We start from the raw sequence: 12,189 nt of genomic DNA on the forward strand, positions 1-12,189 counted from the left end.
TCATCTCTTCAGCCCAGGGCCATTTGTTATCGTGTTCATGACCTCCTGGGTACTTCTCAAGGCTTCTTCTGGTTCTAGAGAGTCTCTTTGCTAAAAAGGAGGGAAAGGAGACTTGCCCTAGAGGGATAGACTATGCTCTATAGTTGTGGTATACACTACCCACCTCCCCAACCAGTGTGAGCTCAACCACTCAGAGGGAGGCGAGTTTTAATTTCCTAAGACCAGGAGCAAGATTCGGTCTGTGATCTGGCAATGCTGAACTGAAGCACTCTAGATTAGATGGTTGGCCCAGGCTTGCGCTCAACTAAGCAGGAGTCAGGTTCACCAGCACTGACTATGGACTTCACTGGATATAGAAAAGAAAGGTGGCCACTGGAGTGACCAAACACACACCTTTTCCACATTAAGCATTAAAAGATTTTATTGTTCTTTTCTTTGAGCTTCATAAAGGTATGGGAATTTTCTCAGACACGAAATGCGTTGGCACATGGAAAGGAGATGAGGAAGCCCTGATGAAATTCTAACCTACAAGAGGTTCCAGGCAACTCACTATCAGCCACCTATCCTTGGGTCACAGCAGCTGAGGCACATCTTGTGCATTGCTGGACAAGTGCTTAGAGCTGAAGGGTTGCAACTGGGCCAGTGACTTGCAAGGCTTCTGGTGACCCAAAGACAAGTTGGACAGAGTGTAAAATGGAATTGTTAAGAGTTGGATTGTTTCTAAGTCCCTTTCTGGAGGACCTAATAACACCCAGGGCCATGTCCTCTCCCTCTTCATATCACTGTGACTTTTTGTTTCCAATCTCCCTGTGCTGCATCACTAGTGTTCCGATCCACTCTGAGGTTTTCTGCTTGGCTTCCTCCCAGCTGACAAGTGGCTCATAGCCCAGATCTCGCTGAGCCTTCTTGTAGGAGAAGGTGAATACACTATTTAGCACTGTGATCAAGAGGCGGTTAAATGGTGGTCTATAGTTGTAGACTGGACGTAGCAGGAAGCTCACAGTTTCCAGGAGGAAGGCAAGCCAGTAGAGCAGGGGCAGAGGAAGACTCCAGCTGGTATCAAGGCGGAGGCCCCACTCCTTGCTCAGGGTGCATTTTAAGTCATCATAGCTTTGGTGAGGGGTGTCATCTGTAATGTAATAGAACTGTCCTTGGATGCTTGGGGACTTCTTAGGGTCCTGTAGGCTCCTGGCAGCCAGAATGTGAGCCCAGGCTGCATTGCCCACATACACTGGGTTGGCGATGGAGAATGTGGCATTTTTCTTAATTATGCTGTTGTTCTTCAGTGCTGTTTTCACAGTGGTTGAAGTGACTTGGCATTCTTCCCCATAGATGAAAGAGAGTCTTAAGGCACAAGTATGCAAAGTGCCACCATTTTTCAGGATGCTCCCATTGGCTGCCAGCACTGCCTTCTCAGCCATCTTTTTGCTGTATGGGTATGGGTTAGACCATGTGCTTTCATGATGCTCCTCCTCATGGGCATTCAGGATGATCTCCTTGTAGGAATTTGGTCCAGCCACAAGCACTGAGCTGCTGTAGATGAATGTTGGCACGTTGGCTTCCACACAAGCATCCAGTAGGAGCTGAGTACCTGCCCATAGGAAGCCCACAATCATTGCTAAGAAATAAGCCAAAGGTCACCGTGGCAATGGGGTCAGACTGGTCTCCATCCCAAATTCCGTGAAATGGCCAATAGAGGCTAAATGTATTACCACCTGATAGTGACACAAACCTACTATTCTATAGGAAATATTCACTCTGAAATTAATGGAGGTGACATGTAGATTCTGGAAATGAGGGATTTCCAGATTTACAAATTGAGGTGTTTTTTTTTTAATTTATAAAGCTCTCTCTCTCTCTCTCTCCCTCTCTCTCTCTGTCCATGTGTTTTTTTTTCTTTTTTGTACTTTTTTTTGTTAATACTACAGAACTAACCTCGGCTCTTTCACATGTTAGGCAAGGCCCCTACCACTGAGGCACTGTCCCAATTTAGTTTCTATTGCTCTGCTTAACACCACGAACAAAGAAACTTGGAGGAGGGAAGGGTTTGTAGGGCTCATATGTCAAAATTACAGTTCATCACTGAGAAAAGTCACTGTAGGAACAAAGGCAGAAGTCCCAATGCTATTCCCTTGCATCCCATGATCGTTTAAGTTGTTTACATAATATAACCCAGGACCTCTTGCTCAGCCTTGACACAACCAAGTGGGCAGTGTCATATCTATTCCAGCCCTCTCATATCCATCACTAACCAAGAAAATAACCCACAGACGACAATCGGATGGAGCAATTCCTTAGTAGAAGTTCCTTCTTTCCAGGTGACTACTGTGTGTCAAGCTGACAAAATCTAAGCTGTCTTTTTACCTTGGAAAATATGTCTCTAGATTTTTCTTCTGGAAAGGTGTTCCCTTATGTGTTTTAAAAACTGACGTCAACTGAACAAAGAATTCTCACCCGAGGAATACCGAATGGCAGAGAAGCACCTGAAAAAATGTTCAACATCTTTAATCATCAGGGAAATGCAAATCAAAACAACCCTGAGATTCTACCTCACACCAGTCAGAATGGCTAAGATGAAAAATTCAGGTGACAGCAGATGTTGGCAAGGATGTGGAGAAAGAGGAGCACTCCTCCATTGTTGGTGGGATTGCAAGCTTGTACAACCACTCTGGAAATCAGTCTGGCGGTTCCTCAGAAAATTAGACATAGTACTACCGGAGGATCCAGCAATACCTCTCCTGGGCATATATCCAGAAGATGTCCCAACCGGTAAGAAGGACACATACTCCACTATGTTCATAGCAGCCTTATTTATAATAGCCAGAATCTGGAAAGGACCCAGATGCCCCTCAACAGAGGAATGGATACAGAAAATGTGGTACATTTACACAATGGAGTACTACTCAGCTATTAAAAAGAATGAATTTATGAAATTCCTAGGCAAATGGATGGACCTGGAGGGCATCATCCTGAGTGAGATAACCCAATCACAAAGGAACTCTCACAATATGTACTCACTGATAAGTGGATATTAGCCCAGATACTTAGGATACCCAAGATATAAGATACAATTTGCTAAACACATTAAACTCAAGCGAATGAAGACCAAAGTGTGGACACTTTGCCCCTTCTTAGAATAGGAAACAAAACACCCATGGAAGGAGTTACAGAGACAAAATTTGGAAGTGTGACGAAAGGATGGACCATCTAGTGATTGCCAATACCAGAGATCCTTCCCATGATCAGCTTCCAAACGCTGACACCATTGCATACACTAACAAGATTTTGCTGAAAGGACCCTGATATAGCTGTCTCTTGTGAGACTATGCCAGGGCCTAGCAAACACAGAAATGGATGCTCACAGTCAGCTCCAATGGAGGAGCTAGAGAAAGCACCCAAGGAACTAAAGGGAACTGCAACCCTATAGGTGGAACAACAATATGAACTAACCAGTACCCTGGAGCTCTTGTCTCTAGCTGCATATGTATCAAAAGATGGCCTAGTCGGCCATCACTGCAAAGAGAGTTCCATTGGACTTGCAAACTTTATATGGCCCAGTACAGGGGAACATCAAGGCCAAAAAGGGGAAGTGGGTGGGTAGGGGAGTGGGGGTGTGGTGGGTATGGGGGACTTTTGTTATAGCATTGGAAATGTAATGAGCTAAATACCTAATAAAAAATGGAAAAAAAACTGACGTCAATACATTAGTTTGTTGATATTGCTCAGTGATCGAGCCTTTGCTTTGATTTCCAGAAACCACAAAAATTTATTTAAAAAGAACTCCCTCACCAAATGAAAGCAAAAAGTTACTAATCATCACGCATTTTACTAGATTAAAGGACAGTGGGGTTTTAAATAAAAATGCAAGGTACCATATTGTCAGAGGTAGTTCAGAATTTTCATCATGCCCACTCTGGTGAATTGTCTATAGTGTACGGGCAATATGTATTTTTACTGTATTTTATTTTCCAGATAGAGACCTAGTATAGAGCCCAGACTGAGCCTGAAGGCTTGATTGTTCTGATTCAGAGCCCTGAGTGCTAGGATTACAGATGTGTACCACTGCATATGGGGATGCAGTGTACTCTCATCATTAGATATCTAGGCTGGTGTATTTTCCTCATGAAGTCAGAATTAATACAGAGATGGGAATGTGATTGCTTATAGCACCACCCTACAGTGAGGATGAGACAGAGGTAGTTATGCAGAACTAAAAGGGATGCTTGAAGTGTGGTTATGGGCATGCTCAAATAATTAGTTGATTTAGAAAAACCAAAAACAAAACAAAACAAACACTTCATTTGGAGGTTCCAGAGAGGATATATGGCAGGCAGAATCTTGGAATATAGTTGTGCTATGAAGACTGGATTCAGGATTCAGTGTGTTTCATTTATATGGTAGAAATCCTTAATTTAAAGTCGAATGGAAATCTACATTCGGAGGCACTAAGCATTAAGGGATGGGGATCTAAGAAGGAGAGATGCTAAGCTCTGCCCAGTACAGAACTTCAAGAATAAACTATTGCCTATCTGAAGAGATGATAATGTGGAAATCGGTATACAATTGTAATTAAGAAAACAGGCTTCTTTTTCCCCAGGAAGATTATATAGAGCAGCAATGAAGGCTCTCTAGGGAGGAAAAGGTCAGTGTCTGGTCCATAGACGCAGTGGGTTGATGGACATCAAGTATTTGGAGATGGAGTCAATTCACTTTGGTGTGGAGAGGCAGGAGAACTTTCCTGGCAGTTGGGGTGTCATGGGTGTGGCTTTATAATCTTTCAGTGATACTGACTACACCTGGTGTCACTCTTTATCTCTCTGTCTGGTTTCTTTTTCTAAACCCTGAGGACAATAGTCCTGAGTTCTGCAACCTGTGCTGTTGAGCAGATCATCTGACCTACTCAGAGCACAGCAGGTATTCCATGGTTGGCCCTTCTCTTTCTGTCATAATCCTGTTGGGACATCCTCATTTACCCACCTGTTCCAACTCTTCCTCCAGGTGTTCCAAACTAGGTGCTCCCCTCCCCAACCTGTCTATGGTTTTCATTTTCCAACCTGCTCCATATCTTCCCTGGGTACTGCACCTTTCAGATTGACATCTAGGATGGTCTGTCTGGAAGCGGCACCAAGGGGGTCAATAGCAGCAGCGGTGTGGATGACAGCAGACATGCCCTGGCAGGCTCTCTTCAGGCACTGGGCATCCAGAATGTCTCCCTTCAGTACTGTCACCTTGGTCTTTGTCTGCAGCTCTGTGGACAGAAAGCAGGGTCTTTGGAAGCTTTGTGCATGGGATGGAAGTTTCCTGATACAGGTGTCATTTATGTAGGTCTTCAAGGGCAGTCATGGTGAGAAGACACTGGAGAGGAGGCCTTTCTACAGAAGGAAGCATAAATGCTCAAAAATCAGAATGTAGTGTTTGTAGGGAATGAGGAAGCATTTATATCTGCACCATCCCTTTGTAGAACATGCACCTGAGCAGTAAGATGCCATTTGTGTCTTGCACATAAAAAGAGAGTTACGGGAAGCTCCTAAATGCATTAAAGCAACTGGGGAAGTGATGGCACAAAAATGTAAAGAGGGAGAATAGGATTTAATTGATAGGGAATGGGGAAATCATGTGTGGATTTGAAGGAGAAACAGAGCTAGAGTCCTGCCTTGGGAATCTGTAACAGCAGCTAGGGGGTGGGTAATAAACTGCCGGGTGTGAAGACATAAGAGAAATATGGATAAGCAACAGGTTAACCAGATTATGTTATCTGGAGTTCCAGTGAGGAGGATCCAGAAGATGGACACAAAAATGGACATTTTAGCTTTGCCCTGACAGGTCTTGAAACTTTCTGAGTCTAGGCTGTTTATAAATGAAGTGTTAGCCCTATTACAGAGAAGCAATAGGAGTCTCTGTGAGAGAACCCAGAATAGACTCAAATGAGGGTTTAGGTGAGCATTTCTTATCAGATAGATTCTTGTAAATGAGGCAACCTCAAGTGGACCACACTGTGGGCTTGAAGTCAGTGGCAGTGTTTTCAGGTTCCTTTGAAATTTACTGAATGATACTGGCAATCACAATATCATACAAATAAGCTCACAAAATTAACATGTGCCCTTGCAGCCTTTACAAATACTCCACCCTGGCTTTAGGTTCACATTTTGCACATGATTTTTTTGGTTTGCTCTTTCCTTTCCCAACCATGTCATCATATCAGGCATTCTGATATCCCAGGAATAGGTTGGGGAATCACAGAAGGCTCCAGGAACATGCCTCAGGACACACATCTCCCTAGTGAAGGCTCTAATGTTCCTCTGCCTCCTTCAAATACATTCTCACTTCTCCATGAACTCTAAGCCCAGGGCTGGTTTGGATAGACTCTTGTGAGATAGACTGGTCAACTGAATCTACAATGCAGCTAAAGAATAGCTTTACAGAGGCAGAAGTAGAAATCCAGTGCTGTCCTCTTGGGACAGGTGAAAACCTGTGCTAGATCTGTTTACTCTGTGCCCATTTCTCCTGTCAGGCAACTGTGAGAAATCCTTGAAGTAGAAAAGGATGGGTGTCTTAGTTAAGGTTTCTGTTGCAGTGATGTGACACCATGACCAGGGAAACTCTCATAAAGGAAAACACTTATTTGGGGTTGGCTTACAGTTTCAGAGGGTTTGTCCTTTATCATTTGGCAACATGCAGGCAGACATGGTACTGGCAGAGCCTTGAGTTCTACAATCTTGATCCTCAGGCAGAAGAAGGAGACTGTCTTCCCCACTGAGCATAGCTTGAGCATATGGGACCACAAGGCCCACCTTTGACACACTTCCTCCAACAAGGCCACATATTGTAATAATGCTACTATTTTGGGGCAAGCATCCAGACATATGAATCTATGTGTTCTATCATCACAATGAAGAAAAGCCTTCTGGGAAGGAGGCAGATACTAGGATGAGGGTCTCTTTCTGTATATTGTTTCATCTGCTCTTTCAGCTAACATTATAAAGACTGTATCAAAAGAGTGGCTGTGACCTGGTAGTTGGAACCCAGATACAGAGTGTAGTACATAAAAACATGAGTTCTTTGGGTGTCCTGAGATAGCAGGAGGGAACATCTTGGGTTCTGCAGTAGATACAAACATGAGTTCTTTGGGTGTCCTGAGATAGCAGGAGGAAACATCTTGGGTTCTTGAGGTAGAGCTAAATCTCCTACTTTACCCAAGACACCATGGACTTGGTAATTATTCTGAACTGCCATATCATGGAGGTGGTGTTATGCTGTGATCTTCAGTAGAAGCACATGCATAGAGAAGCTCCCACACGCCATCCTTTTAAGGGACAGAGGATACTGATAGACATCCTGGACGCAAACCCTTCTTTTCCTTACTTGAGTTGCCCCATCTTGGGGAAGTCATTTAACATCTGTGTTGCCTTCCTGCCTAAGAATCAGAAGACAAAGTTACTTTTCTTAAGTGACATCATGGGGTGGTGGGTATGGAATTTCTATCATAAGTATGTCTTTGACACAGAAAGGACACTGGCAGTGTTCTTTGCTGTTTCTGAGAGGAAGGAGCCTAAACTGGGAAAATTCCTCAATGTGATACTGTTGCAGGCAAGCCTGCATTTTCATCATTTATGATCCATGTGGGAGTGCAGGTCCCATGGTGTGTGATCCATGGGAAAGCAGGATGAGCAAGCCTTGTGATTAAGCCAGTTGGCAGTGTCCCCTCCCTACCTCACCCCCACTATGATGCCTGCATCAGCTCCTGCCTTTACATTCCTGACCTTTTAGAGTTCCTGTCATGATTTCCTCCACTGATGAGGAAGCTTAAGTCAAACAAACCCTTTCCTTCCCATGTTGATTTTGGTCATAGTGTTTCATGAGAGCAAGAATAACCTAAGACAGGGTACTTATGTTATTTTCATTTTTTTTCTTCCCTTGTGACAGAGTATCCACGTAATTTCTAAGAAAGTTAAAATACTAAACATTAATAGACAGAAATTTAATATTTATTTGGCTTTTTGTTGTATGAGACAAAGTGAGGAAAATGTGACATGTGTTATAAGTATGTATCAGAAAAACTATAAAATAGGAAAGTATCTCTGAGCAAAGGGAGAGGTCGTGGTTGTTTGTTTGTTTTCCCCAAAGATGATTGTGTTTCCAAATTAGGAGAGACAGATAAGACCCAGAATGATAAAAACACTTGGACTACTTGTCCGAATGGTTTTTAGAAAGCTAAAAAAGACTTTCAGGATGGCTCAGGACTTCTTGCTGGAGGCACAGAGGACCATGTGGTCACAGATAAACACTAGGGGAACCTAGAATGTAGGCACATTCAAAGGAAGAAATGCATAGTGAGCTGTCTGCCCAGAAGACTGGGAGCAGATGTGCATTCTAGCCTGGTGAACTTTGTACAGTCTCTGTGTCCTGAGACCACACTGGACTCTCACCATAAGGTTGTTTATTGTGATCAATCTATAGAACTCATCTTTATGGAAGGTATCACATGGATTTTACAAAGTGTTTCAATGTGGTCATGTCTGATCTTTATTTAGCTTACTTTTTTCCTCAAGGAGGCTGATGTAAAGTTCATTGTCCACATGGGATTGAGTTACTCATCACTAGGAATATGTTCACCAAATAGTTATGCTTAAATACACTAAAATTAAACCACTTGTGTCAGAGTCCAGAAACTTTAACCAACACCTACTATTTATTCACGTTGAATCGAATGGCCTTCCGGTGTCTCATTGATTGTCACCTTTTGTTCTTTGTGGTCTAAGTGACCCCTGTGACCTCTGGGACTGATGCATATGAGATCAAACAGTGTTGACTTTTGTAGACATTGAACAAATATCAGGGAACTTTGGCTCTGTATTCAGATCTTAGATTCTTCATTTTCAACTCGAGGAGTTTTCCCAGTAATAAAATTGCTTTGAGTTCAATCCCCAGTACGGGGGAAAAAATCCAAAACATATTGAGATTTCTTATATCCCATCTTAGTGGAGAACTGTGACACTTCTTTGCCTCCTCGGTGCAGGTGGACAATCCAGCTTTAGACACCTCTTGTGCTTTGTGTTTTTATTTATTTACTTTTTCTGTTCTTGTGATTTTTTTGTGTTGTGTAATTTTTAACAAATACTTTAACCCTTTCTATATTTTCCAAAGTAAAAATTAAATTATTTTTATGTTTTAAAAAATATTTATCCATGTTTGTGTTATGTGTATTGATGTATTGTCTAGAACTGGAGTTGCAGAGAGTTGTTAGCTATGATATTGGTCCTGAAAAATTGAATCCAGGTCCCACAAAGAGCATCCAGTGCTCTTAAACACTGAGCCATCTCTCTAGACCCTAAATCCTTTTTATTTACTATTAACTTTGGCATTTCAGAAGGTCCTGTAAGTACAAGGTGCATGTATATAAGACCTGTATTTGAGCATATGTATTTGTATATATTCCAAGTGTTTATAAGTCTCAGGATATCTGGTATATTCGAATATATGTTATGTTATAATTCTAGTACAACATTACTCTAAGCTTTAAACATAATAAAATTAACTAGTTTATAATTCTTCAAAATTTTAATTGTATGAAAATATAGGGATGTAGGACTCAAAACTACTATAAAATTAGAAGCCTGTGTGTTTCTTTTAAATTTTTGATAGTGTTGCATCTCAAAACTCTGAACAATCTTCCTTTTAACCCAACAATACTGGTTCAGTATCTTGAGATGCTAATTATACAAACATTTGAAATTAAACTTGACAATGAAATTTAGGTAAATATGAACTGCTCTTTCTAAACCTCAATTGTGTTCTGAGGGTTTCAACATAGACTTGTGATTTGAATGAGAACAACTCAGTAGGTTCATATTTTTGAATACTTGGTCCCAAGTTGCTGGTAAAGTTAGAAGGTATGGCATTATTGGAGGAGGTTTGACTTTAGAAGTAGTCATTGAGGTCTCCAAAGACTTGGATCATTCCCACTTCATTCTCTGCCTTGTGGTTGTGGACCTAGATATGAACTCTCAGCTACTGCCACAATGCCATGCCCATCAGTCTGCTGCCATTCTCCCTGCCATGATGGCCATAGGTTCTAACCCTGTGAAACTGGAAGTGTCCAATAATCTCTACTTTCTATAAATGACCTTGCACAGTGTCTTATCTTAGCAACAGAAAATTAAGCAAGACATGTTTCCATCACCTTCCTTCTTCATAGGACCTAGTCAGATCTTCTCCAGGATGAGGCTTATCTTGGGGAGGATGGACAATCAAAAATCAAACTATGGAATGTCTGATAGGTGATTTGATCCAGACTTAAACTGACAAAGCCAAGTGATGGCTGGATGGGATCCAAGCAATGGGTGTAAATTAACTCTGGAGAGTGTGGAGAAAGATGTGACATACATAATGGTCTCTCACTCGGAGCTGAAGCCCTTCCATAGCAACCTCCACAGAAGGATGAGAGAACGGAGCAGCTGGGAACTTGCACTATCAACTCAGTGCTTACCCTTGGACCTAGGTGTGGGAAGAGACAACAGCAACAAAAAAGTACCTGTCTAGCAAAGCACTCAGTCACTTTCTTTGAGAGGAAATGGTAGAGAGATGGAATGCTGGGAAAGGCATTGGAGGATTCCTGATGACACATATCAAGTCCTTCTTGCCCACACTTTGTGCTCTCTAATCTCCCTCTTCCCTTCTTCACTCCCCTTCTCTACAGCCTTCCTAAATGTACCCTAATAAGTACTTCCTGCTATGAACTGCAGTCTCTCTCTAGTCTTTAATAAAAATTAAATATGAAGCTGATTAGGAACATCAAAGAGTCTAAGGCTCATTGCTAAGGTCTCTGGTTCAATAATCTTTCATTAGAATTACAAAATATTGCAATATATTGTAAATACTGACAATTCTATTCCATTTAGGACACAAAAGAGCTTTGAGCAAAAGAGACAACTGATCTGTAGTGTCTAAATAGGAGAAGACCTTTAGGCCCAGGACCTGCTCATGACCAGTTGTGGGTGAGGCCTGAATTTACTTTATCTAACTATACAGTGACTTTTGTGCTGTTCCAGTTGTGAATGTTGTTAATAGATCCACCTGATTTTTAGGCTGTAGACAAGAGAGCCCTCCTTTTAGCCCGTCTATGTCCCCCAGCTCCTATATCACTTACTGGACAATTCCTCTTCCTGTTTTCGACCGAAGGTCCTGAACAGGGCTCTGATCTCCTGCAGCTCTTCCTCCTGCACCAACATTCGGACAATCCTCTGGCCAAGAAACCCTCCTGCTCCTGTCACCAGGCAGCTCCACCCAGGCATGGTCAACACAGGAATCAGATAGTTGAGGGTGCAGATGTGATATAAGGTACTCCTGTGGATTGATTCAATGTGTGCAGGGTCAAGGAATTGCTACTACACTTACATAGTAGAAAAAAAAATGTCCTGAAGCTAACTTCACCCATTCCTCTCATAAGACATCACGTCTCTGATCCCAAATCTTGTGGGATGTTCTATAAGAAGCAAGGAAAAACAGAAAATCAAAACCAGAGTACACATATGCACTGGACACCAGATATGCAATCTCTAGCTTAGGTTATCTTTTACCCTGAGGCACTGCATTAGTCTGTGCCCAAAGGTTGTCTCTCTCACCTTAGATGCTAATTACAAACTCTGGATTGTCTTACCTGTGCTTATGAGAAACCTCCCACATATGTTATTTCTAAAAATTCTCACTGTATATAGTTAGTTTTCTCAGCTTCAGCGCTCTGACTTCAGAAACCCAGGGTCACATTTATAAAGGATACAGAGGAAGTGATGCACAGGCTGAGGAAAGAGAAAGTGGCACAAGGCTTCTACTCCCTTGTTTGATATATCAGTTTCTAGTAATGTCTAACTGTTCAGCTACAAACAAGCTTAGGATGCTGGGCCCTCGTTCATCAGTTAATAATGAAGACAATGATTAATAATTAAATGAAGACTATTCTCCAATAGAGGTTTCCTCTTTCTAGATGGCTCCAGGTTAAGTCAAGTGTACAACAAAGGTTAATCAATACCCAGCTAAAGAGTGTTCTTTCAATGTGTTAAATATGATACATTTTGTTGCCAATTTTAAATCCTTTTCTTAGTGTCAACTATTTATCTTACAGTTCACTGCAGAGAATGTACATGTTCTTCTAAAGGAAATATCATTATTTTATGCAATAGTCTGATGGTTTTT

The 12,189-nt window shown here is 41.9% G+C and overlaps 1 protein-coding gene across 3 annotated transcripts; it reads right to left on the reverse strand.

Annotated features, from left to right (window-relative positions):
• Nucleotides 1-394: 394 nt before the first annotated feature.
• On the reverse strand, nt 395-11,903 carry Gm10681 (predicted gene 10681). 3 transcript variants are annotated; one of them, XM_017319411.1, is made up of 4 exons: nt 11,777-11,903; nt 11,147-11,358; nt 5,084-5,248; nt 395-1,591 (listed from the first exon to the last, which is right to left on the reverse strand). In XM_017319411.1, the coding sequence occupies exons 2-4, from the start codon at nt 11,289-11,291 to the stop codon at nt 780-782; spliced, it is 1,122 nt and encodes a 373-aa protein (XP_017174900.1). In that variant the 5' UTR covers nt 11,292-11,358; nt 11,777-11,903; the 3' UTR covers nt 395-779. The 3 variants fall into 3 exon arrangements, with proteins under 3 accessions (XP_017174900.1, NP_001257358.1, XP_006500871.1); NM_001270429.1 differs by having other exon boundaries at nt 11,147-11,343; nt 11,777-11,862; XM_006500808.2 differs by lacking the exon at nt 11,777-11,903 and adding an exon at nt 11,657-11,732 and having other exon boundaries at nt 11,147-11,343.
• Between the last annotated feature and the right edge of the window lie 286 nt (nt 11,904-12,189).

Source organism: Mus musculus, chromosome 3, assembly GCF_000001635.26.
Source record: "Mus musculus strain C57BL/6J chromosome 3, GRCm38.p6 C57BL/6J".
NCBI classification, from domain to species: Eukaryota; Metazoa; Chordata; class Mammalia; order Rodentia; family Muridae; genus Mus; species Mus musculus.